At 36.9% G+C, this 26,796-nt stretch overlaps 1 protein-coding gene across 2 annotated transcripts in view; it reads right to left on the bottom strand.

Annotated features, from left to right (window-relative positions):
• Positions 1–26,796, bottom strand: part of DCC (DCC netrin 1 receptor) — a 1,280,644-nt gene that overhangs the window by 684,864 nt on the left and 568,984 nt on the right. For both annotated transcript variants that reach the window (XM_042239663.2, XM_042239664.2), the window contains exons 3-5: positions 22,859–23,143; positions 4,916–5,066; positions 3,210–3,346 (exon numbers count right to left, since the gene is read on the bottom strand). In XM_042239663.2, coding sequence (XP_042095597.1) covers positions 3,210–3,346; positions 4,916–5,066; positions 22,859–23,143 — 573 coding nt within the window. The remainder of the gene's footprint in view (positions 1–3,209; positions 3,347–4,915; positions 5,067–22,858; positions 23,144–26,796) is intronic.

Below are 26,796 nucleotides of genomic sequence, written 5' to 3'. Positions count from 1 at the left end.
TATATTTTATTTCAAACAAGATTGTCCATAACCTTGTCTAATACAGATCTCTTCAATAGCTTTATGTATTATGGCAATTTCAAATTCCACTTTAGGATGCAAATATTTATGAACATTAATTCTGAAACTCCTGACAAAAAACACAGCATATCTCTTTATATTGTATGTAAAGTTATATCCTACTTGAATAATCTGTTACTTCATGCCAGTTCACATGTAAAGGCAGTCTAAGAAACAATTGAGTTGAAAGGCAAAACAAGAGCCTGATAAAATACATGATTGGGGTTTCCCTGGCGGCTCCTGCTAATGCAGAGACACAGATTCAATCCCTGATTGGGGAGGATCCCACATGCTCTGGAGCAACTAATTGTGCTTGCCCCAGAGCTCCAGAGCCTGGGAGCTTCAACCATGAGCCCACATACTGTCCAAGAGCCCAAGCTCCCCAACAAGAGAAGCCACCTCAACGAGAAGCCCAGGCACCCCAACTAGAGAGTGTCCCCCACTCACTGCAACTCGAGAAAGCCAGCCGAAAAAGCAAAGACCCAGCACAGCCAAAAATGAATAAATTTGTTTAAAAGAATCTTTTTTTTTTTTTAAAGAAAAATGCTTGATTAAAATGTATAAGCACATGCTTGGATTTCCTGTGGGATTTTATCTGATGAATAACTTAAATTATGCATAAATTCTTTAAAATAATGAAAACCAAACATGAGTTAACACTGATAATAAAGTTATTTTTTTCCTTAAAAAAGTAACAAATTATATTTTCCATATGAACTTGGTCCTACAGGATGAGCTTCATTGTAAATATATATCTTGAACAATAAAATGTTATAGAAAAACCCAAATGAATTTTTTGGCCAACTCATTATCAGAAGAATCAAAAACTATATCAAAGATTTTACTGTATCAACATGTATTTTAAAGCCTGAATAGAACAGATAAAACAATGTTATTGACAACCACATCACACAAGAAAACCATGCCTTCTACAACAGTTCTAAATCATACTAAATCTGTGGGAAATCCTTAAAATCTATAGCCAGTTATCAAGAAGATTCAGGAAGGAAGTAGAAGAAGGAAGGGAGGGATAGAGGAAAAAGGAAAGAAACTCAAGATAAAAACACAGCTCTATCTATATTTGAAATTTAATAATGCATCTAATTTACTATTTCAACCTGCAATTGATAATAGATTTTTAGAAATAGAATACATTCAGAATAAAGTCTAAAGGCAACCATGCAGAGAAAGACTTGGTATCTTATATAAAATTTAATCAAATCAGAACAACAGCAGATACACACATACTCAGAGCATACAAATCATTGCTATTCTTCTATATAAAGAGTTCCTGCAAATCAACAAATATGACTATTTCAGTAAATCTATAAAGACCAAAAAACATGGATAGCAAGTCATAAAATATAAAATGAAAATGTCCATAAAATTATAAAAATGATAAGGATTTAATAAAGATGCAAGTTAGAACTAAGAGACAATTTGATAAATTGTTAAGAGAATACTCTCTCGTGAGTGGTAAACTCTGGTACTGCTGGTGAGAGTATAAATTTTCTTTGACACTTTTCCTCAGGATATAAACAAATACTTGACAAAACTTGATAAAAATGATAAATCAGCTTAGTGCTTACTTTTTTGAAAAAATAAAATTTCAAAACAAAATAATGGTCAATAATCAAGGACTAGAGAGCATACATACACGCTCAGGAATGCCCAGAGGAAGATGACACAGAAGTCAAAATGTGTGCATACATATATATGTCCATACATATATCTCTTGGCTAGCTTATCTTCAGAAGTCAGTATTTATAGATGTTCGATTTAAATATCAATGAAGCATTGCATGTCTAAATTAATGAATTAATTTGATTAATTAGACTTCATGTATTTGCACTTAGAGGTTTAGCTTGGGTCACCACAAATTCTAGCTCATTGTATAACCATATTTCTCTTATAATCAGTAAAATACAAGATAATTTATATTGTAACAGATCTGTACTACCAGTACTTTGATGTTATAAATGCAAAAGTTGTTTCACAAAAAAACTTCCATATAAAATAAGAGTAAATTAAATTGGTGCCATTTTGAAGTAAGCTGATATTTTATTTAGAATAATGCTATCTCTAAGACCAAATAATTAGAGTCCTTTGCTTATTCTTAGTTTGATGATTATAGTTTGATCAAAGAACAAAGGAAACATTCCCTCATCCATCATATACATTATTACATGGTGTACAGATGAAAGCATTTTCTGAACAAACTTTAAAGCCAAATGCAAACTTTAAAGCAAAATGTATAGCATAGTAATATTACAATATAGGTTAGCAGATATAATCAGTAGACTGTACCTTTTCATTTCTACTGAATAATTTTTAGAAAGCCTATGATATTTCCTAGACTCTTTAAATGGTAAAAAGATTCCAGAGGAAAAAAATTTAAAGACTGATAAACAAGTTTTTCTTGTTGCTACAGGAGAAAGCAATTGAAATTCAAATATTAAAGCACTTTCTCTAAACTGCATGATTCAAATTAAGCTGGTTAAAAGAAACCAGGTAGATAACACAACATTTTGTTTGACTCAGTAGCTACCACATATGAGAATTATTTATTTGCAAGGAGACACAATGCTTTTGCCTATCTCAATTTAATGAACTTATCTGTGCCTCTGACATTTATTTAGATTCTTGCTATGAAAGCTTTCTTTAGAAGTATTTGATTTTAATGGTTCATTTTCAATCTAACATTTACTGTATTTCCATATTAACTAAACAACTTTACCATTACATCTGAGTTTAATGTCAGAAACCTTGTCATCTCAAATGACATTTAACTTTTCTGTTCAAGTACCTATTTTTTTCTACAGTTTCTCTTATTTATTTCTCCCAGATATTTTGGAAACTCTCATTTGATATTTACCACTTTTGCTTGATAATAATTTTTGATAGGTTTCAGTTATATAACTGGAATAATTAGACTAAGCAGTGATATATCTGGATTTTTAATCAATGAGCAAGGATTCAAAAACTGCATTCAACCCCTGTGTAACTAATCAACATAGACCAAGGACACATGTGGAGTATTGGGACTTTGCAATTTCACAGTAATAAGCATAGGAAGCATTTCAATGATAAGCACTCATAGCATTATGGTGATATATTTTGAAGCGGACAGGTAAACTCATTTCACTTACCCAAGACTGTGAGCTCTGCAGAAGCACTAATATTCTCATTTTTATATGTGACAACACAGGTGTAAGTTCCACTGTCATCATCTGTCACATTGGAGATAAGCAAGTTACTTCCACCCAATAAAGAATACTTTTTGGACCTGTAAGACAGAATGCATATGACATTAGAGAGTAGATACAAGGTATCTAAAGGTTTTAATGAACTCCGTAAAAGCTCAAGTTATAAAATCCAGGGCTATTTCCTGGGAGCTTGATAATGGTGCATCTATTGATCAAAAATTCCTTCAAGGTAAACCACTCCCATTGGAAGATTGTAATCAAAGAAATGAAACTGATTAAACTTGAAACTGGGGCTTCCCTCATAGCTCAGTGGGTAAAGAATCTGCCTGCAATGCAGGAGATCCCGGTTCAATTCCTGTGTCGGGAAGATCTGCAGGAGAAGGGATAGGCTACCCACTCCAGAATTCTTGGGCTTCCCTGTGGCTCACTTGGTAAAGAATCCACCTGCAATGTGGGAGACCTGGGTTCGATCCCTGGGTTGGGAAGATCCCTGGAGAAGGAAAAGGTTACCCACTCCTGGCCTGGAGAATTCCATGGACTGTATAGTCCACGGGGACACAAAGAGTCGGACACAACTGAGCAACTTTCATTCACTCACTCAAACTTGAAATTAATGTTAGTCCTGAAAAGAAACAAGACATAATTTGGCTTGATTCTCTCAGTTTTGGGTTTGAGAACGGCAGGTCCAGAGAAGTGATTCCTCCCAGTGGGGGTCCATGTCCTATGTCCTGACATCCAATTCAGGATCTTTGTGCAAAGTTCCATGTCATACTGCACTGTGCATGCCTGGTCATATCTGAACACATCTTCACACGCTGAAGCTGCAACTAGATTCACTGCATGCGTTCGTACTCTCAGAAGGGTTGTGATACCGTACAACGCAGCATTGTTACATAAAAAAATACTTCAGACAGATGAAACTTACAGATGAACTCATTGCCTATGAACCTATTTTGCTATAAAATATGTGTTTAAAAGTACCACATCAAATCTCAAAATCAATAAAACTAATTTCTAAAATGAAAACCAATCCATTTTGATCAAATTCTTCCAACTGCGTTTCATTCCATTAAGAGTTTTCTTTCTAACTAAGCCGTAATACTAACATCTGGTAACTTGGATCCAGCCAAGTTCTGTTTTATCTTGAATATCTGTTATAGCTGGGACTCTCTATACCACCTCCTTAGATTCAGATCCTCCAAAGTACCTTCTCTGAAGGCTCTGTGGGTAGAAACCATCTCAAGGGCAACCCTGGCTTTCTAAATTTCCTTTTATAATTGATCTTATGGATTTTGGCTCTACCCAGGTGGTGGTACAGTAGTGAAGAATCCTGTCAATGCAGGAAAGGTAGGGTCCAATCCCTGGATTGGGACGATCCTCTGGAGGAGGAGTTAGCAACTCCAGTATTCTTGCTGGAAAATCCCATGGACAGAGGAGCCTGGCAGCCTACAGTTCATGGGGTCATAAAGAGTAGAATGTGACTTAGCAACTAAACAACAAAAAGTGTCTTCCATGTTCTGTCTAATGCCAAGAATGTGAAAAGACTATTCAATTATCATCTAAACCCCTAGTATTAATAGAAACTTATATCAAATTAGAGAAAGTTAAACAGGAACACATGCTTCATGGAAGTCTCGCATTTATCATACCTGAGTTGGATGACTTCCTCTCCTCGTAGCCAGGTAAAACTTGGGGGAGGATAGCCAGAAACACAGCACTCCAAGATAGCATCCTTTCCTTCAATGGCTACTACATTTGATGGTCTTTGCAGAAAATACAGCTGCCTGTGCAGTCCCGGATCTATGGGAGAAAACACAAGATCACATCTATCATGATATTGAAAAGAAAAATGATATAGCTGGAACCATTTTTTTTTTTTTTTTTACAAAATGCTGTGACAAAGAGGAAGGAAAGAAAAATGGAAAGATGCCAATGAAACTTATAAAATAGACTCCTAGAAGTGTTTTTCCATGTCTAGTTTCTCAGATTATGATATTAAAATATTCTTGGCTGCTGATAACACCATGGTAACACCATGGTAAAGGCAAAGGGAAAAAGCTTGAGACTATACGGGTCACTCATGCAGGCCCTGTTGACTGATTGTCATTAAAGAACAAGACAGTATCAGCAACTTTCCTAAACATTGTCACCCAAAGCTCTTTGCTGTTTTCAGTTTGCCTGCCACTAACATCTATTCCAGGCCTCCCTGGTGGCTCAGTGGTAAAGAATCCACCGGACAATGCAGGAGACATGGGTTTGATCCCTGGGTTGGAAAGATCTGCTGAAGAAGGAAATGGCAACCCATTCCAGTAGTCTTGCCTAGAAAACTCCATGGATAGAAGGAGCTTGGAGGGCTACAGCCCATAGGGTCGCAAAAGAGTCAGATACAACTTAGTGACTGAATAACAACACCACAATATCCATTCCACTTCCGTCTGCTTTGTTTATTGCTTCTGTGGCTTGGGATAGAAGATTAAAAATAATATGTTAGAACTGTGTCAAGTACTATACAAGATACTGAGAAATAGCTGTTGTCTTCAAGATCAAAGTTACACTAAAGTTGGTTTGTTTATTGTTATAAGTTTAGCTGTTTCTAACCCTTCTGTTTATTTTGAACAACTTTCCAAAGAGTGTGTTTGTCACTAGGGCTGAGATTTTGGACAAATGAGGAGCATACTCCTTAACACCCATCCTCCTGTTGTTCTCATTACTCATAGCTACCAGCAGGTAACTGAAATGGTGTCTTTTTTTAGTGAGGTATCCTTGTTTTACAAGGTATGTCTGTTCCTGCTGTATGAAGTGAATCAGCTGTACGTATACATATATCCCCTCCCTCGTGAACCACCCCCCATGCTTTTAAGACCACAGGGCACTGAGCTGAGCAATATGTGCACCCCATTTTCAACCTAAAGACTCATTCTACTCAGACTCATTTGATCCAAAAATTGCTGATGATATACCAAGTGAAATAGTCATATATATATATATATATACATATATATATATATATATGTATATTCCTAAGCACAAGGTTCAAGACTGTCATGAAAGAGTTCTGTGAGAGTTAAGAGCTCCTCTTTCACCTACCAAATAAACTCCCCTCCAAACACCTGGGACACACCAACAGCATTATTACTAGAAGGTGGACTTGGAATAAATCTTCCCAGCCATGTAATATCCTCTGATCTGACCCGCTGAGTAAATTTCTATTTCTTTAAGATGAAAAGCTGTATTTCCAGGTCCCCATTAAAACCCACATTTCTCTATGAAGGCTTAACTGTGGCTGTTTACAAATTAATGAATTAAATAGGATTAGCATATAATCTTTCATTTTGCCAACCCAAAGCAAAATGTTGAAGCAAAGAAAATGAGGCAATGACATCTTCAAAACCAGGATTGGAGTGACAAGGAAATGTCAAAGGATGTTAAATTTAAATACGTTGTACTGGGGGCCATGGATTCCCAGGTGGCTAGGTGGTAAAGAATCCTCTTGCCAATGCAGGAGAGACAAGAGACTCGGGTTCGATCCCTGAGTTGAGAAGATCCCCTAGAGGAGGAAACGGCAACCCACTCCAGTATTCCTGCTGGGAAAATCCCACTGACAGAGGAGCTGGAGGGCGACAGATCGTGGGGTTGCAAAGAGACACAACTGAGCATGCGCACATGCCCTGCGGGCTGGCGGTGATCAGGAAGAAGTGAGGTGGGCAGAGGTCTGCGACGCAGGTCAACACTGCTGTTAAGTTCCCTTGACTGGACCCAACTCCACGTGAGCAGATCGCAGATGAATAAAAGAACACCAACTCTCTTGTTAATAGCTGGGAGAGTAATTGTCATCTAAAATATTCTTTGCGTGAAGAAAGAGAAATTCACACTTTCTTAGTCTTCTCACATCTGTTTCTGCTTGATACAGCAACAAAAATAAATACTCTTCACAATGAAAATATTGAAAGAATTTTCAAAACGTGTTAATCTTTATTAAACCAATATTCTAGATGAAATGTCACAATTGTTTTTCAAAATTGCTGGTGGTTTGTTTAATAATCCTGCTTGAAAGTGAATTTTCAAATCAAATGAAAATGTTTTGCAGGAAAAATGTTGCTTAAAAATAAAATCCCTGATGTGGAGAAAAGGGAACTCTCCTACATTGTTGGTGAGCACGTAAATTGGTATACCCACTATGGAAAACAGTAGGAAGGTTTCTGAAAAAATGAAAAACAGACTTGTTATATGATCCAGCAATCCCACTCCTGGGCATATATCCAGACAAAACTATAATTCAAAAAGATATGTGCCATCCTATGTTCAGAGCAGCACTATTCACAATGGCCAAGACATGGAAACAAACTAAATGTCCAGCAACAGATGAATGGAAGAAATTGTGGCACAAATAGAAAATGGTAGGAATCGTCCTCAGCCATAAAAAGGAGATTTTTGACTTTATCTTAAAATATTGGCATCACTGGGCTCAGGGCCACAAAATCACCATCTGCTATTTTTAGGTGGAGCACATATATTCTAGGCTTCCCTGGTGGCTCAGTGGTAAAAATTCACTTGCAATGCAGAACACAGATTCAGTTCCTGGGTTGAGAAGATCCCCTGGAGTAGGAAATGGCAGCCCACTTCAGTATGCTTGCTGGGAAATCCCATGGACAGAGGAGCCGGGTGGGCTACAGTCCATGGGGTCACAAGACAGTCGGGCATGACTTAGCAACCAAACAACAACAAATACGTTCTAAATTACTCCAACCTCATGTGTTGTATGTGTAACCCTTATATTGACAATGTGTCACACATGACAATCTGTTACATATAACAACGTGTCACATATGACAATCTCATATGTGTTATATGTGTTACCCTTCATACATATGGAAATGTCAGTCTTTAGCAGAGAAATTTGGTTTCCTTTCCCCAAAGATGTTTCCCTGTAATTACTGAATCTGATAAATTCTAAGATTATGGAAGTACTACTCAAAGCTAAAACAGAAATAGTCTTTAATAGTAAATAGTTCATACGTCTTACAACATTGTGATAGATTAAATATGATCACAAACTGTTTAAGCTCCTCCAGTCCAGAGTTGAGGGTATAACTGCTATGGTTTAAATCTGGCCTGACCCTATATCTTGCTTTGACTATTTGACTGTGTTGGGAATTAAATTGACGAGCTCTGAACACAAGGCCTCAGGGGGCCTTACAAGTTTCTGCCATGGCTCTTTCTGAACAACTATACTGGTCTTACTGACTGGAGGATGAGAAGGCACGCAGAGGAAGACTGAGTTTTCCAGCCAAACACCAACGCCAGCTAATAGACATGTGAGTGAGGCCATCTTAAACCTTCCACCTTTGTCAAAGGTGTCTGAGTGAATCAAAGTGAAACGAGCAGAGGAACAGCTGAGATAAACCCCAGAATTATAAGACTTAATGGAAGTTACTACATTTTGGAGTGGTTTGTTATATAGCAGTAGACAATGGCACCCCACTCCAGTACTCTTGCCTGGAAAATCCCATGGACAGAGGGCCTGGTGGGCTGCAGTCCATGGGGTCGCTAAGAGTCGGACACGACTGAGGAACTTCAGTTTCACTTTCATGCATTGGAGAAGGAAATGGCAACCCACTCCAGTCTTCTTGCCTGGAGAATCCCAGGGATGGAGGAGCCTGGTGAGCTGCCGTCTGTGGGGTCGCACAGAGTCAGACACGACTGAAGCAACTTAGCAGCAGCAGCAGCAGCAGTAGATAACTAACACACGCACATGAAAACCAAAAACTCGGCAATTTGAAATATTAAGTGACCTTTTGAGTGGTTGCTGTTTTTATTTTGACTTTTCTTTTCTGGTTTTTATTTGTTTTCAGTATTAGGGTGATTCTGGCTATTTAAAGAGACATGATTAAACTTGATGTACCCCTTATTTTTTTCCTTTGAATTTTTATTTTAGAACATAAAGAAAATGTATTTAAGTTTTAAAGTGGGAAGAAAGGAGATACAGTTGCCAAGGTTATCTTTGTGTGATAAAACTGTGGGTGGTTATTCTTTCCATCTTTGGATTTTTCTGAGTTCCAAAAAATTTTTTTTTATTAAGAACAATTTTTTTTAGAGTAAGGAGTTATTTGAAACTCTGGTGTTGCAAAGTGGTTGAAAATTACATAAAGAACAAAGAAATTATAAAAGCTAATGACTAAAGCACAAGGCAAATACTTAAGAGAAAATGAAAATTCTCCTTCCAGGCTCAATAATGATACAGATGAAAAAGTCCTGAGCAGAGTGAACTTAAAATTCTAGGTCATGACTTTTGTTGACTAAATTGATTTTAATTGAGTTATGATGGAATTAGTAATTACTCATAAAATTATTTTTGTTATTGCTATATGGGTATAGATTATTCAGACCCAAATGGAGTTATTCAGCTAATGGAATATGAAAAAAATCTAGTAGATTGAAAAAACATAAATTCACAAGGAAATGGCATATAATACCAGTCTGGAACATTCTATTTCATAAATTGGTGATATGTACACAAATGATCATTCTATTATTATTCTTCAAACTGACATATGTAATTTCATGTCCGGGTAATATGTTTTAAATTTTAAATTGGGAAGGAAATGCAAGGGTGAATTCGAGAAAACATATTTCTCAATAGCTTTCAAATCAAATCAGAAAAAAGCACTGATTTTTCTTCTTACATTAGAATTTTTATATTATAAAATTCAAAAGCAGACATTTTCCATATGGTACTCATGGAAGCGAACACACACATGGCACAACTGTGCTTTCTAAATGGATTATAAGCAGTCACAATTTGCCCGAACTAAAATCCAGTCTATCTTTTTCCTGTTGGGAGGCAAATGTTAGCCTGATTCTCTGATCTGATCTCATTGTCATGCTGCTGGAGGTACAGCTAATCCTCCTCAGAGGCCAACAGGAGGTACAGAAATAAGAAGAGAACAGTCATTACAGTGATACAGATCTCTGACACACACAGATTGCATTAAATTGTAGAAACACCTTATGGCAACATGCTGCTTTTACTTAGGCTTTTTTTTCTTTCTTCCTCCCTCCTCCCTCCCTTCATTCCTTTCTTTATAACTTTTTAAAAAGAAAAAATTGGCCTGCTTTGTCTTAACCTAGTATCTGAGTTAGAGAGGACTGTAGACACAATCACCAGGAAAATGAATACAAATGTAAACAATGGATCTCAAACTCTCTGGTCTCAGGAACCATTTGCATTCTTACAAATTATGGAGGCAACAAAGAGCTTCTGTTTACACAGGTTATAGCTCTAAACAGTTACAATATTAAAAATCAAAACAGATGAAAATATTTATTTGTTAACTATTTATTCAAATCTCACCAGAAACAGTATATTAAAAAAAAAAAACTTTCTATAGTAAAATTGAGAAGAGTGGTAGTACTTTATATTTCTGTACACGTGTAATGAGTGGCTTAAAGGAAAATGACTAGATTATTCTGTTATTTTCTGCATTTACTTTGTTCTGATATGTAGCTCTGGCTGAATTACATGCAAACAATATGACCTCAAATAGATATGTAGTTGGAAAAAGGAGGTGTATTTTTAACAGCTTTTCAGAGAACTGCAGATTTTATCCTTTAAGATGGCAACAAAACTCAATAAATAGTTTCCTGAAAGTTGTAATGTGAAATCTGACATCATATCAATAAACATTCTGTGCTGTGTTATATAAAAATCCATTGGTCTACCTTGCATCTTGAACATATTTTTGTCCATGCTTAATCCTGTCACATCAATCAATGGTCATTTGGAATGGTACAGTGAATTAGACAGATCTTTCAAATGTTGACACATTTCATTATACAGTATCACAAAATCTCATTTGTTACTATCACAACCAATCCCATTAGAAAGGTCTTTTAACGTTGCAAAGCTGTCAAGATCCCAGTGGCAGATACAAGATTTCCAAATTTCTAATTTTAACTTAAAAGCTTGAATTTCATAGTTGGCAGCAAATGCTATTTTCCTCGCACTGACTGACTCACTTTTCTCATTTTTGAGAAAATGTCTAACTAGTACTCAAGTCTGAATAGCTACAGTTTTCCTGTTGATTGTCCCTTCAAGTAAAAATGATGTTCTGGAAAAAAAAAAAAGTGGCTAATTCATCTTGAATCTCAAATGATCACGTAAGTTGTTTACTCCTCAAAGAAAACTCTGTACTTTCATAATCTTGAGTATATTTCCCATCTTGACATCCAGAATATTAAAAACATATGCATTTAAGAATCAAGAATTAATAAAATTCATAATTTTTACTACTTCAAAGACATTCTTAGTCACTAAAGTAAAAAAAAAAGCCCCCAAACATATTAGGGTTATTATTAAAAAAGGTTTGACCTTAAAGATCTCCTGACGCCATCTTGAGAAACGCCAGGGATTCACAGACCATACTTTGAAGAACGGACAAAGCAACAGTCCGAATAAATCACCCAGTTTTCTTAGATGTTCAAGAAGCCCATTTCCTTTCAACATGGGGATAATTTTGCATCTTTCCGGTAGAAGTAGGAATAAGTTAAATATACTCCTCCTTTCCTCCTCTCCTTGTTCCCCATCCATCACCAACCATCAGTTAGGGAAGAGTGCAAAACTTAAGAATCGCCTATCACTGTCTTCCTATCACTGTCCAACTTGCAGTAGCAAGTTAAAAAAGCATCTTGAAATATATAACCTGACATATTTAACTTACTTTTCACATATTCAGAAAGAAGAGCTCAACTATCTTCAGAGCGCGTGCCCTAAAGGGACACGGAGAAAGTGCGCTAGTGAAAGTGAAGAGAGTATTTCCCATTTAAAGACATTTCCCCAAATGAAACAAAACAGGTTTCTACACAGGCTTCTATTAGCCCTTATACTGGCCAAATTTACTGAATCTGTTAGGCCAGCTAGAAGCTAGATTGGACTCTGCATTCACAGGTTTTCCCAAATGCCTTGGGGTCACATTATTTTGCGTTCCTTCATGATCCATGACCAGGTTGAATATATAAATTATTAAACCTGGGATATGTTTCAGAATGAAAGGTAACTCTCTTTGTAATTATTCTAGGACATCAGGTATGATCAGGACTACCCAGGGCAAACTGGAAAGCAAGCTTACCCTGTAATGACAATGATTTATTTATTTTTCCCAATGAGGCCATTTTCCTAAACCACTCTTTAGGAATATTGACACTAAGCTTAGATGGCAGAATCTAAACAATAATTGAGGCATAGAGAAATTTAATGATGGACTGTTGGCATCTGTGTCAGCAAGAAAAGAAATACCGGCTTTTACAACTTAATGACTGTCTTCCTCAGAATAACTACTCCTTGCTTTTAATTGTTATGCTTTCTGAATGTAAAACCTCCCACCCCCCCATTGTATACTCTTGTTTTCCTTATTAAATTCCTGCTTCACCAGAATGTAAACCACTTTTCCAGCTGGAAATAAAAGGGCACTGCAGGCTATCATAGGATATTCGCTTTGATTTCTTCCCAGGCATAAGAGTTACAAATTGATTTAACTTCACAGAGCTAGTTTCCTGTGTCTATATCCTCAGTTTCAAGCTCACCTACTGTCTACCTGCTGGCTCCTTAGCCATCCCCCATCGAGTTCTGCTTCAGGAAATTCAGCAGCCACTATGCATTTTTAAACGTAAGTAGGTACATTAAAATGGGTGTGCGCTTGTGATCACTCAAGTCAGCTCCAACTCTTTGCGATGTCATGGACTATAGCCCGCCAGACTCCTCTGTCCAGGGGATTTTCCAGGCAAGAGTACTGGAGTGGGTTGCCATGCCCTCCTCCAGGGGATGTTCCTGACCCAGGGATCAAGCCTGTGTCTCCTGCATTGGCAGGTGGATTCTTGACCACTGAGCCATGTGGCAAGTACTGCCCTAATATGTGCTTTGAGCCAAAAAGTCCATTACACTCCTCCTAACTCTGTCGTTTCATGCTTGATTTCTTTCCGAGTATTTGTTAAAAAACAGTTCTGTTTGTTTTCCTTGCTGTTGAAGTTCTTTGACTGTGTGTCTGCTTTCATCATTGGTTTTGATTTCTTGTCTCATCCTGTTGTCTGCTTAGTCATCATCAATCCAGACCCCGCCCCCCCCCGACCCCCGAGGCTGTAGTTTACCCATCCATCTCCCCTCCCCCGTCCCCCCACTTGCTCTGGTCATAGCTGTGCTGTGGTCCACAGCGTGTTTGCCCTTAGTCGGGTTTATGCTTTGTCTTCATGTCTCATTAAATGGTGTTTTCCCCCCTTAGCAGTAAGTTGAATTGGTGTATCACTATGCAGTTATAGGAGAAGGCAATGGCAACCCACTCCAGTACTCTTGCCTGGAAAATCCCATGGATGGAGGAACCTGGGTATCTGCAGTCCATGGGGTCACACAGAGTTGGACACGACTGAAGTGATTTAGTAGTAGCAACTCTGTATTTAGTATGTCTTTCGTTAAAAATCAGCCTAATTCACATGGATCACAGGAATCAAAACTAATTTAGTAAAAAAAAAAAAAAAAAAAAAAAAACAGCTTCTAGTTTAAGATGGTGGAGTAGAAAAGATGTGTGCTCATCTCCTGCGAAAGCATCAAAGTCATAACTAGTTGTTGAACAATCAACTGCAGGAGAATGATGGAAACCGCCAAAAAAAGATATCCCGAGTCCAAAGGCCAAGAAGTAGCTGCAGCAAGACCGTAGGAAGAGCACAATCACGACAAAATCAAACCCCATACCCGCCAGGTGGGTCACCCACAAACTCAAGAACACTAAGACCAAAAGAGTTCTCCCACTGCTGTGCAGGTTTGGAACCCCAAGTTAGGCTTCCCAATCTGGGGACCTGACAAAGGGCCTGGGAATCTTCAGGGAAAATGACCTTGAAGCCCATCTGGATCTGATTACAAGATTTCCACAGGACTGGGGGAAACAGACTCCAATCTTGGAGACCCCTCCCTCAAAAAAAAAAAAAAAAAAAGAAAAGAAAAAACAACAACTCCATCAGGCAGAAAGCCAAGGAGCTTTGAAGAGAGGGAAAAGGGAGCCATTTCTTAGAAGCTCTAGGATTCTGTTACTTTCCTTCCTCATTTATACACCAATGCATTACTAAAAATGGCATTCTCTCTCTGTAAATACTCCTACATCTGTTCATATTTCCTCTTTTCTTCTCCATGTACACACACACACACATTTCTATTTGTAGTTAGAGCTTGGAAGAAGAGAGGGAGTGTCTATTCTTATCACTGGCATGTGGATATAGCCCTTCTGTCTCACAGGCAAAATCTGAGTCTATCAGTTTCATTTTATAGCACATCTGAAGGAAGTGATTTTTCTTTTATAGAAAGATTTTTTTTTTTAATTTTACAGCTGACAGTAGCATCGCAGAAAACAAATGTTGCCATTATGATGTGTCAAAGTTAGTTTAGGGAACCCAGAAATCTTCATAATTTATATAAATGCATAATGCAGCACTTAAAACTTTGCAGAAAAGTAATTTGTTATTCTAACTTTTTTTTCTTATAAAGAACCAACCGAAAGTATTTGATATATTTCCTATTTGGCCAATGTTGAATCAGCAAAGTTATACTCTTAATGAAAGAGTGTCTTTCTAATAGGACTGAAGAAGATAACCAGTTTCATTAATTTTTTTTGACTTCTGAACTTAGAGGCTATGTTTTGCTTCCATACATCCTTAGAGAAAGCCTCTTGTTTAGGTTAGGGAAGACTACCTGATCCAGGGCTGCTAAGTGTCATATTCCTAGTAAATGCAGAGCTGACCGTATGTCAGCCCAGCAGACCCTTAGGAAAAGACAAGCTCTCTCCTTTCAAGAAATGAGTATTCCTCATGGTGGCAAACACTCTTGAGCACATCGTTTTTGCTTTTAACCTTATGTGAAACAATAACCTTTCAGGGAATGAAAGTTAAGATTAGAATATATAATCAATAAAGACAGAAAAACTAGTGGATTTTGTGAAGGAGAGATCACTAGTGACATTAGGATGAAACAAGAAAAATGTCTTAGACGCTCCCCCCTGACCCCACCCCAGTATTCCAAGGACTTTCAACCTGGACCCTGTTGATTACCCCAGGTACTTATTAACAAATTCAAAAACCAAATGGATATTGTCTACTCAAGGTCTTACATAGGCAATAGTAAGTCAGCTTCAACTTACTGATATTTGAGACTTTGTTGCATCTGAATGGGATTTCATCAACTCTGTGAAACACTGGTCATCTTAGTTATCCTGCATTGGTTTCAAGACCTAGTAACTAATATATGAATAACCAATTCATATAATATAACATGATTGTCCACTGGTTTCTGTGCTCTTCCCAGCTCAGGCTCTGGGCAGGATAAAGTTATCATCTGGGGTTGGAGGCAAATCACATCATGAACTTTATTGACTAAATAGGCAGTACACAATAAAAAGTATCAGATTTTCTTTCAGTCAGGTGTCTATGCAAAAATAAACTGACTTAAAACTTGTTTTTAAAGTCAGTGTAGTAGAACAATATCCTATTTTATGAGATTGTTTTTTGGCCTGTACTTGTTATGTTTTAGCATTGGCTTTAAAGTTTTTAATCATTAGAATTTGTCTAGAAAATTTCTACTCTTAACCATTACAATCATAAAGGCAGAGTTGGGGATGAATGTGCATATAATAATAAAAATGATTTCTGGCAGTGAGAAGATTTGGAAAGGCTGATCTCCTGCAACCTCTTCACAGATAAAGAAAACAAGAATTTTAGAGGATTAAACTAATTGGTAATAACTAATAAAGAACACATACCAAGAAGTCTTATCCATCTGCTAAACCTTATTTCTAAGTCAGTGCCTTTTGTAATATCTCATATAGCCAAAGAAATGATGCAGGTAAGGATTCAAATCACGTATCAATGAGTTACTAGAGAGGAAATAGGTATGGGATACTCTGATTTCTAATAGATGTGAAAAGGAAATGCAGAAAGAGACTACTGTGGATAAGTAGCACAAACCATGTGCAATTAACTACCGGTAGGTTAATGAATGTTCAGATATCCAGAATCAAAGTCAAGCAAATTATTATCAGAAAGATAATCTTGACATGAGAATCAAAATCTTTAAAGTTGGAATTTCTAGGATGCAAAGTAATCATGATAGTTACTAAGGGTTTGGCAATTCCAGGCATTGCACTTGGCCAATAAAATTTAAGCTTCATAACCACCCTGTGAAATGTACGATGTTACTTTCTACATTTAGGAAGGTTAATAAACGTAGATTAGATTACGCAATTTGCTCTAATTGCACAGCCAGCAAGTGGGGAAACCGAGACTTATACTTTCATGTCAAGTTCCCTGCTTGTTTTACAACTTTTATATAATAATAGTTCAAACTGGGAATTTTAAATATTCATTGATTAATCAGTAGTAATTCAATGTGAACCTAATCCATCGAAATATATATGATATCCCACATACTAACTCCTTCATATAATCTGGATTATATCTGGTATAATACTTAGGAAACACAAACTTCACACGGTTAAGAAATAATATGGTCTATTTTGCTCTTTTTAAAATTAATTTTAATTGGAGGCTAATTACTTTACAATACTGTGGTGGTTTTTGCCCATTGACATGAATCAGCCATGGGTGTACCTGTGTTCCCCATCCTAAAAACCCCTCCTATCTCCCTCCCCATCCCATCCCATCCCTCTGGGTTGTCCCAGTGCACCAGCCCTGAGCAGCCTGTCTCATGCATTGAACTTGGACAGCTGATCTATCTGACATATGGTAATATACATGTTTCAATACTATTCTCTCAAATCATCCCAACCTTGCCTTCTCCCAAGAGTTCAAAAGTCTGTTCTTTATATCTATCTCTTTTGCTGTCTCATGTATAGGGTCTTTCTAAAGACATTACCATCTTTCTAAATTCTATATATATGCGTTAATATACTGTATTGGTGTTTTTCTTTCTGACTTACTTCACTCTGTATAATCAGCTCTGGTTTCATCCACCTCATTAGAACTGATTCAAATGTGTTCTTTTTAATAGCTGAGTAATACTCCATTGTGTATATGTACCACGACTTTCTTATCCATTCATCTGCCCATGGACATCTAGGTTGCTCCCATGTCCTAGCTATTGTAAACAGGGCTGCAAAGAACACTGCTCTTTTCTAAGCAGATATAAAAGAGAAGCATAAGAAATTATTTTACCCTGTTTATAGCATGGCTTAGAGAAGTTTTATTCAAAGGTAGCCTAAAAAAAGAGAGCAAACAATGGGGAAATCCTCCACACAGGGAAAAACATTAAGTATGATCCAAAACTATCAGGTATTACATTAACGTGATGTGTTCTTCACTTCCGTGTTTGTTTTCCTGAGTGTGTGTTTCTGCCATGAAATTCATAGCTCAAAAACCTTTGAGCATTCCCAATCACCAATAAAGTGAATAGTATCAAGTCTAACTTCCTAGACATGGGATTCAAGGTTCTTCATAAGGTGGGTTCAGCTTCTAACTCCAGATTTATCATCTGCTATTATCATTCTACAAACGGTTACCTCCTGTGATCTAGAACAGTAATCATCTCTATGAAGACCTTGCAAATTTTCCACCTAGAATTGATGTATTTCTTGTCTGTACTGATTTGAAACTAGAGAGGTTTACCTAAATTTACCATCCCTTGTGTTATGTTAGTCATATGGCTATATGAATTAACTGTCTGGTTCGATCGTAAATCGCAAAACAAAGAACATGTCTTCTTTGATTTCCTCTACAGACCATTCTTTTGTAGAAATTATACAGCTAAATGGTAGCAAAGTGTAATTAACTTTGAAATATAGGTAACATTTAATCAGACTACAAAGTTTAATGCACCTATCAGTTAATAATAAATTTTTCTTGATGAACAAATTCTGAAACTCTTTTAAAACTCCCCAAGCATGGTTTTCCTTCTAAGTAATATGCCTTTTGGAATGGTTTGTATTAAAACTTATTCCAATAAAAATAAATATTATAGAGAAAAATCACTCAAAGTATATTTTAGTCCAATTTATTCCATAGGTGGGAGGGGGGTTCATGTTTGGGAACGCATGTAAGAATTAAAGATATTAAAATTTAAAAAATAAAAAACTAAAAAAAAAAAAGCCAATGTCTCTAATTATACAGATATTTAGTTCAAGTCTACACAGGACCTAGAGTCATCTAATTTTAGTTAAACGAATGAACAACAGACTGAATAACCAATTGATCAATTCAATTAGGTCATTAAGAAAACTGAAATCAGAGTTCCAGTGTAGAGGCCAGTTATTTTAGTCAACCTAGTGCCCAAAGATTTATAATTCAGCAATTCAATCTACTGTTTGGCACTCAGACATGATGAAATCTGGATAAAATGAACTTGACGATCTTAATGGCCGCTTCAAGCTCTCCTGTGTTCACCATCATAGACAATGAGACATTTTAAACCATTTCAACTCTTCCTTAGTATTTTGTTATAAATATTTCCCCCCCAAAATTCTTTAACAGAACTCACTGTTAAAAATGTACGATTCCTCTTAATTTTGTGTCTTAAAACATTAATCGACAGATTAAATGAGTTACCTTTTCTCTCTTTAAATGAAAGAAATAATTACTCATTTAACCCTGAAAATATACAATGTTATGGGAAAATTTCTTTCTAAACTCTGTAATCTGATTTGAGCCACAGAAACACCGATACCTTGCCCCTAATATCAGGAAAAGTGCTGCTACCTAGCTTCAACTGAGAAGGATGCCACACTGCCCTCTTAAGTTACATCCGGTAAGTCTCAAGAGACCTGTCATTAATATCCCCCCATCCAGCTGCCCTTCTCAACCCCTTCTGATATCATTTTAGGAGCAGTTTTGATCAATTCTCTCTAGAATTAATACTGCACATTCTACCACATCCTTCTTCCTGCGGTTTATCACCCTTGCTTCCAGCTTTTCCAGCAACACCTCCTATGCCTCATGGCCCAGTTAAACCAAAAGAAGGCAGTTCCCCATTGAAAAACTTCTCTCTCTTCTCTCGGTTTTGCTGACCCTCCTGTCATCTTCTCTTTGCCTACCTACTGCTTTTTCTTCAAGATTGGTACATTGGTGTTTCTTCTATAACTCATGGCACTCTATTTCTTCTTCCAAAACACGGTCTACTTGCTTTGTCTGATTCTCCCACTAGACAATATTTTTGGGGCATTATCTTTCAACTCTGTATCCCTAGCGACCTGTGTGATGGCAAGCACAGAAGATTCACTCAAAAGTTTATTGAACAAAGTATTTGTGTAGTGAATAAACTTCAACTGCTTGCTGAAACACAGTATTTCAAAATAATTCATTAATTCTTAAAATATGCATTTTATGCATCTTAGTTACTTGGTGATATTAGATACCTGACACATAGAAGTGACAATCAGAAATGTATTCTAATTTGAATAAGGATATAGAATTGTATGCTTTTTTAAACTTTTTTATTACTATTTTTTACTTTACAATATTGTATTGGTTTTGCCACACATCAACATGAATCCACCACGGGTGTACACGTGTTCCCAATCCCGAATCCCCCTCCCACCTGCCCCCCTACACCACCATCTCTCTGGGTCATCCCAGTGCACCAGCCCCAAGCGTCCTGCACCCTGCATCAAACCTAGACTGGTGATTTGTTTCTTAAATGATATTATACATGTTTCAATGCCATTCTCTCAAATCATCCCACCCTCTCCCTCTCCCACAGAGTCCAAACGACTGTTCTATACATCTGTGTCTCTTTTGCTGTCTCGCATACAGGGTTATTGTTACCATCTTTCTAAATTCCATATATATGCATTAGTATACTGTATTGGTGTTTTCCTTTCTAGCTTGCTTCACTCTGTATAATAGTCTCCAGTTTCATCCACCTCATTAGAACTGATCCAAATCTATTCTTTTTAATGGCTGAGTAACACTCCATTGTGTATATGTACCAAAGCTTTCTTATCTATTCATCTGCTGATGGACATCTAGGTTGCTTCCATGTCCTGGCTATTATAAACAGTGCTGCGATGAACACTGGGGTACACGTGTCTCTTTCAATTCTGGTTTCCTTGGTGTGTATGCCCAGTAGTGGGATTGGTGGGTCATAAGGCAGTTCTGTTTGCAGTTTTTAAGGAATCTCCACACTGTTCTCCATAGTGGCTGTACTAGTTTGCATTCCCACCAACAGTGTTAAGAGGGTTCCCTTTTCTCCACACCCTCTCCAGCATTTATTGCTGTAGACTTTTGGATTGCAGCCATTCTGACTGGCATGAAATGGTACCTCATTGTGATTTTGATTTTGGATTTAGAAATGGATAACTCTCCACACACATCACAGAATGAAAATACTCCATGAGTTGTGGTAAAAAAACAAGTGTTGAATCAAGCTGCAAAACTTCAAATTAGAATTTTAAACTAAATCATAAATAGATGTATTCATTCGTCAACATAATATTTAAATGACTGTGGAAAAATTTATTTTTTAAAGAGTGGTACCAATACAGGTTACATTAATGCTTCTACGTCATGTTACTAATACAATAGGCTTCTATTTTAACTGAGTTTATGTTACCCTATTAAATGTGCATTTGTATAGAGAATGGACACTATATCTATGCAATTATGACTTCCTCAAATTGGAACTTCTAGAAAGTAAAAATTGATTCAGAAAGCATTGGCATCATTTTAAAAATGTGAAAAATCACAAAGGCAACTAAAATAAGCTGAAATTGAGCATTCATCCATTTATTCATACTCTCACTCAATTTTGTACTTGCAATAGATTTGGCCTCTAAACCAACTTGCAATCTTGGGGATAAATGGGACAAACGTGGCCCTTCAACAGATTCTTTATGGAATCAATAGTACAGAAGACAGGCTTAATCAAGTATGCTAATAGCACAGGTCTGTTTGGTACCTCAGCTCATAACTCCTTTGTGGAATTTTTATTTGAATTCATAAAACTTGTAGAAATATACATATTAGATATAATAATTTTTTAAAAATGGTAGTTTTTATCCAGGTGAAAAATACCGGTACACCTCCAAAGTACACTTATGCATTCTTGACTTTAGCTGGATAACACTATGAAATTCGGTTTTAAATAAATCCCCATGGATTACAATGCAAATGTGTTTCACAAGGTGAACAAATAAATGTAAACGGCAACTTGATGATTATGTCTCTATGTCTTTCAAAAGTTTCCCTTTCAGATTTAATATTTAATTAGTCCAACTTTATCCCTTAACACCACTAGAAAACAGACTTTTTGGTCATATTAAGATAATCAAACATATTCTTGCCAATTTCCCACGTGGCTTACCTGGGTTTCTCATCTGATTGACCGAGATGCATTATTTAGGCTATGTGAATATAAATATTTAAATTTTTTGTGTATCTAATGGCTGCCTAAATAAATGCATACACGTGCTGGGAATAAACACTGCATTTACAGTGTCACTGGTGGTTACTGACACAATTAAATCAATATCCCTGTGACAAAGAGTCCACAAAAGAGTTAGAAGAGGTTTTAGAGACGTCCTTACTAAAGTCTTGGAAACTTTCAATCGAGTTACCAGTTTGCATTTGGAATGACATATGGATGTTACCCTCTACTTAGCTGAGTGACTTGTAATAATTACACCCAGGATGTTGAGACAGAGCCAAAGTCAGTGCTTTGACAGTGAATCTGTCACAATTACTTACGTGTTGCTTTTTTTCTGAGTCTCACATAAGTCTAAGCAAATCCCAGAAATAAAATTAAATGAGAAAGCAGATATTACTGGGCTGGCCAAAAAGTTCATTTGGGATGTTACAAAATATCCAAAAAAACTTTTTGGCCAACCCAACACATCCCTAAGAAGATAGCAGCTACCAGACAGGATCTTAAAAAATGTCCATTCCAATCATCGATTATTTAGGAAAGAAAAATGAGGCCAGAGTCTTAAGGATTTTGCAGGGAAGAGAGAGGGAGATAAGAGATGGAGAGAAACAGCTTTATCATATCAGTCACACTGGATTGCAGCTACTTCTATGTCCAGAACTCAAAAAATCCAGGCTCTGTGTCAGTCTTAGTTGTTTCTGGATCCTTAGTACTTAGCGCAATGCTTCTCAGAAATGAGTGTATATATGGATGAGCACACGAATGTTCAGTGTTAACTTGGGGAAGGCTCTTAACCTTGCTAAACCTCACCTTCATCCTCTGCAAACAGGGATAAAGGTAAGTACTTCTTAGACTATTACCAAAGGAAATTTAAAAAAAAATAATAATAATGTTTAGCAATGGACTTTGCACAAAGTAGCGCTTGTTAAGTATTAATGGAATGAGTGAATGAAGTCAATCATAACGAAAATATCTGTTTCTCTGGAAAGTTCTACCACAAGACATGAAAAGGTAAGAAAAGCTTTTGGCATATCCTTTTCTAATGATCAGTTAGAGAAGACGGAAAATATAAAACTAAACTCAATAAACAATGCAGAACTTAAACATAACTTCCAAATACGTGTTCAAGGAAAAGTTATTCAAACTACTCTAGAAAATATAATTCTGAAGAGAATAAAGAACACTGCAATACCTGATAAGATTCTGACTTCTGCTTCATTTCCTGTCCTTGAGCTGGCTGGATTCCGGGCTAAGCATCGATAGATCCCAATGTCCCCCGGTTGAAGTCGACTGATTTGCAAGGCTCCGGAGGGCAAGACCACCACCCGGGAGTCACCAGGAACAGGAGTCAGGTCCTGCTGGTTTTTCTGCCAGTGTATGGTTGGCATCGGCTCCCCAATGACTTCACACTTGAGTAGCACTGTGTCGCCCATGAAAGCAGTGATAGATTCTGTCTGGGAGAGGAACCTCAGGGGTCCTAGGAGAAACACAAGGAATGAAGAATACATCTTTCAGATGAGTCACAATCATCCCCAAATAAGATAATCACACCTGTATTCTTGATAGAAAACCAAGATAAAAGTACTTTGGTCACATGATGCACAGAGCTGACCCACTGGAAAAGACCCTGATCCTGGGAAAGATGGAGGGCAGGAGGAAAAGGGGGCAACAGAGGATGAGATGATTGGATGGCATCACCGACTCAATGGACATGAGTTTAAGAAACCTGGGAGTTGGTGATGGACAGGGAAGCGTGGCGTGCTGCAGCCCACAGGGTTGCAAAGAGCTGGACACGACTGAGTGAGTGAACAACAAAAGCAGTTTCAAGAAAGATGGGCCATATTAACCACCGATTATAGTAACAGAGAACACTCTTTCACAGATTGACTGCTTAAGATAAATGATCATCGTAATTTATCAGTTATGCTGTGGCTGAATGAAAAAATGTTTAAGTAGGAATTAGACTGTTTTTTTTAATTTCTAGCCTGTCTGGGCCCCCTATTCCATGTGAGTCTTCCAGTAACTTGTTTCATTTCTTTGGGCTATAAAATGGGATAACAGTAAATTCAGCTCATACAACTACTGTGATGTTCATTTGAAATAACATGTAAAAAGATACATAGATAATTAAGCAAAGGTAGGGAAAAAACAAAAGATAAATAAATAAAAACTGACCACTCCTGAGCATAAAGCATGATGAGAGAAGCCTCCTCCACCATGGTGTTGTATATAAAGAGGTAGAAGATATTTGGAGCCTGCCATCTTGAACCTCCTTCTGTGAACAGATGGATTACTTGTGACCCTAATGCTTTGACCATGAAAGGATTTCTTTATGATTACAAACATATTTGAATGAATTTTGTCACCACTGATGGATCCTGGCAATTTTACTTTCTAGAGTTAATTTGAATTAACAATTTTAATTTCTTGATACATGGTCATCATAGTTACATTCTACTTTTTAAAAAATGTTTTACTGGGGTTGGTTTCATTGTAAGTGCATTTCACAATAAGATTTGATTCATTCATCGGTTTGGGTTTCATGTCAAGTTTTTCTGCTCATATTTATATTACTGTAATTTTTATTTTATAGATTTTTAACTAGGCCAAAATTTCCTAGGTCTTGGTTTAAATTTTGTAAGGAAACTTTCTACCAATGTTTAGTCAATAACAAATTCTAATGTGTTCAGTGTGAAATACTATTAATTTTATTTGGGGGTATATTAATTCTTACAAACCTAACTCTCCAGGTAATCTGATAAAAGTTTTGCTGGGGTGAAAAGTGTGAAGGGAAAACAGCCTAGGTTCAAACATCATGATTTAACATGGGAGATAATCAGGAATGCTGTGGAAAAGTCTCATATTCTAGGTTAAGGTAATATTTCATGTCCCTTTCAGAGATTATTCTTTTGAGCCACAAGATAGCTGAATTCATGAAAAAGGAAATCACAGCAATATCATATTCAGAATAGATAAAGGTTGCCAAAGATGGTATGCTACTTTTTATACTCACACTCATAAACAGACCTACAGACCTGGAGATGTGACATTATGGTTTAGCAAGAGCAATTCATTCTAGACCACACAGAAATGGTAACTGATGCACGTTAATTTATCAATTGAAATTTATTCTACACATAGGTACTAAAATTACTCATCTGGAGTCTGTATCCACAGAGCTATGAGTTCGTCTCAGCAGTGCAGATGTTTCTACAGTGCGAGCCAAGCTTATGCTAAATTTTCTCCTTATTTGGCTAACTGGAACTAATCTAACTATGCTGTATCCACTACTGAATGAAGACCAAAAGAAATCAGTTAACTCGTGCCCTGCCTCATTGTTCCAAGTCCAGTTTCCAAGCCGTTTGTAGTGTAGAATCTCGGGCACATTCAAAAGAAGGGGCCTTAATCTACCACTGATTAGCTTCAATATGGATTTAAAGCGTGTACCTGAACAGAGAATGGTTTATATGCACTACATTAAGCAAATCTGCAATGAGATGTGGCCAGATGTCATGACGGTTACATGGGTCAAGATATTTTTCAAACAGGTTTATTTGTTTATTTGATAATGTTCTTCTTGGTGTCCATCCCTAGCATTTTACTTTATAGTTAAGGAAACATAGCTTGGGAATAACTTACCCACACCTATGAGATATACATTTTATACAAAGTAGATAAGAATAAAACATTTGTGATCAGCTGACAGAATATCTGGATACTTTCATATATTCATATATATGGTCCTGTACCAGTTAACACACACTGGATAACATTCTAAACATGTATTTTATATCTGAATGTCTGTGGTATTCAAAAACTTCACTTGCAGAGTTCTAGACTTAGAATGAAACATAAATTGAAAGAGTAATTCAAACTGTACTCAATAGATGATTCCTTTATATAAACTTCATCTAGCCCAAAGAATCACAGATGAGGCATGAGACTGTATACGAATATAATTAGGCTTAATGGAATTGGCTACTATTGCGCATGCTTATTCACTATGCAGTCTATGGTGATTTCAGATCTTAATAAACAGGGGTTCGGGGATCGACTCTAACTTAAAATTTAATGAAATGATGTTGGAAAACTTCAAATAGTGGATTACTTGACATAGTGAGAAAATATAAACATGATTTGTATCTTTTCCTTTTTGTTTCTACAAAAGAAACCCCACATATCAAAAAGCAATTCTAAGTTTACGAGGTTCTATATGGCTTGAATTAGAGCTCACAATATTGTGCTACCTTTGCGCACTCACATCTCACGGCAGTGTAACAAACCAGCAACAGTATTAAAAGAAGAAGTTATAGCCTATCAACTTAGCACTATATTTTCAAGGCACAAGTACAAGCACCTAGTTATAAACATTAAACTCACTGCAATTTATAAGGATGAAATATAGTATTTTCATAAGTCATTTAATGCTCTAATTCAATATAAAGACATAGGTATAATTTTAATTATATCCTTATGAAAAACAGTTACCTGCTAACCAAGAGCCTTTTTACGGAAAAAGCGTGGTTCAACTCATTGGATCACATTTGACTAACTGTAAGCATAATGGGGGTCTTCCCTGGTGGCTTAGTAGTAAAGAATGTGCCTGCCAATGCAAGAGATGCAGGTTTGATCCCTGGGTTGGAAAGATCCCTTGGAGAAGGAAATGGCAACCCACTCCAGCATTCTTGTCTGGAGAATCCCTTGGACAGAGAAGCTTGGTAGGCTACAGTCCATAGGGTTGCAAAGAGCAAGACATTTCTTAGCAACTGAACAACAACAATCATAGCAAGAATGGTATTCCTATCACTACCCTTTTCTCACCTAAATCCATCCTAAACATAGTCAAAAGATTAGTGTTTCTAAATCACCAGAAGTTTTGGTTTCACTCAGAAACTCTAAAATTCCATTTTCTAGTACTGTCTTAGACAAATATCCTGTTACCCAAGAATCCATGCAGTGTTCCTTCCAGGCTCATCTTCCACACGCCTGCAAAAGAATACTCAGATCTATTGACCAGTTCTAGACCTGGTTCCTTCTTGATGGTATTTCTCATGGTATTTCCTCTAAAGAGGTATACCTTCTCCCCTAACATCTACCTAACAAAACTGTAGTCCTTCTTAGAGTACTAAG

The sequence above is a fragment of the Ovis aries genome, chromosome 23, assembly GCF_016772045.2.
Source record: "Ovis aries strain OAR_USU_Benz2616 breed Rambouillet chromosome 23, ARS-UI_Ramb_v3.0, whole genome shotgun sequence".
Taxonomy (NCBI): domain Eukaryota; kingdom Metazoa; phylum Chordata; class Mammalia; order Artiodactyla; family Bovidae; genus Ovis; species Ovis aries.
This window is presented reverse-complemented; position numbering and strand designations above follow the sequence as displayed.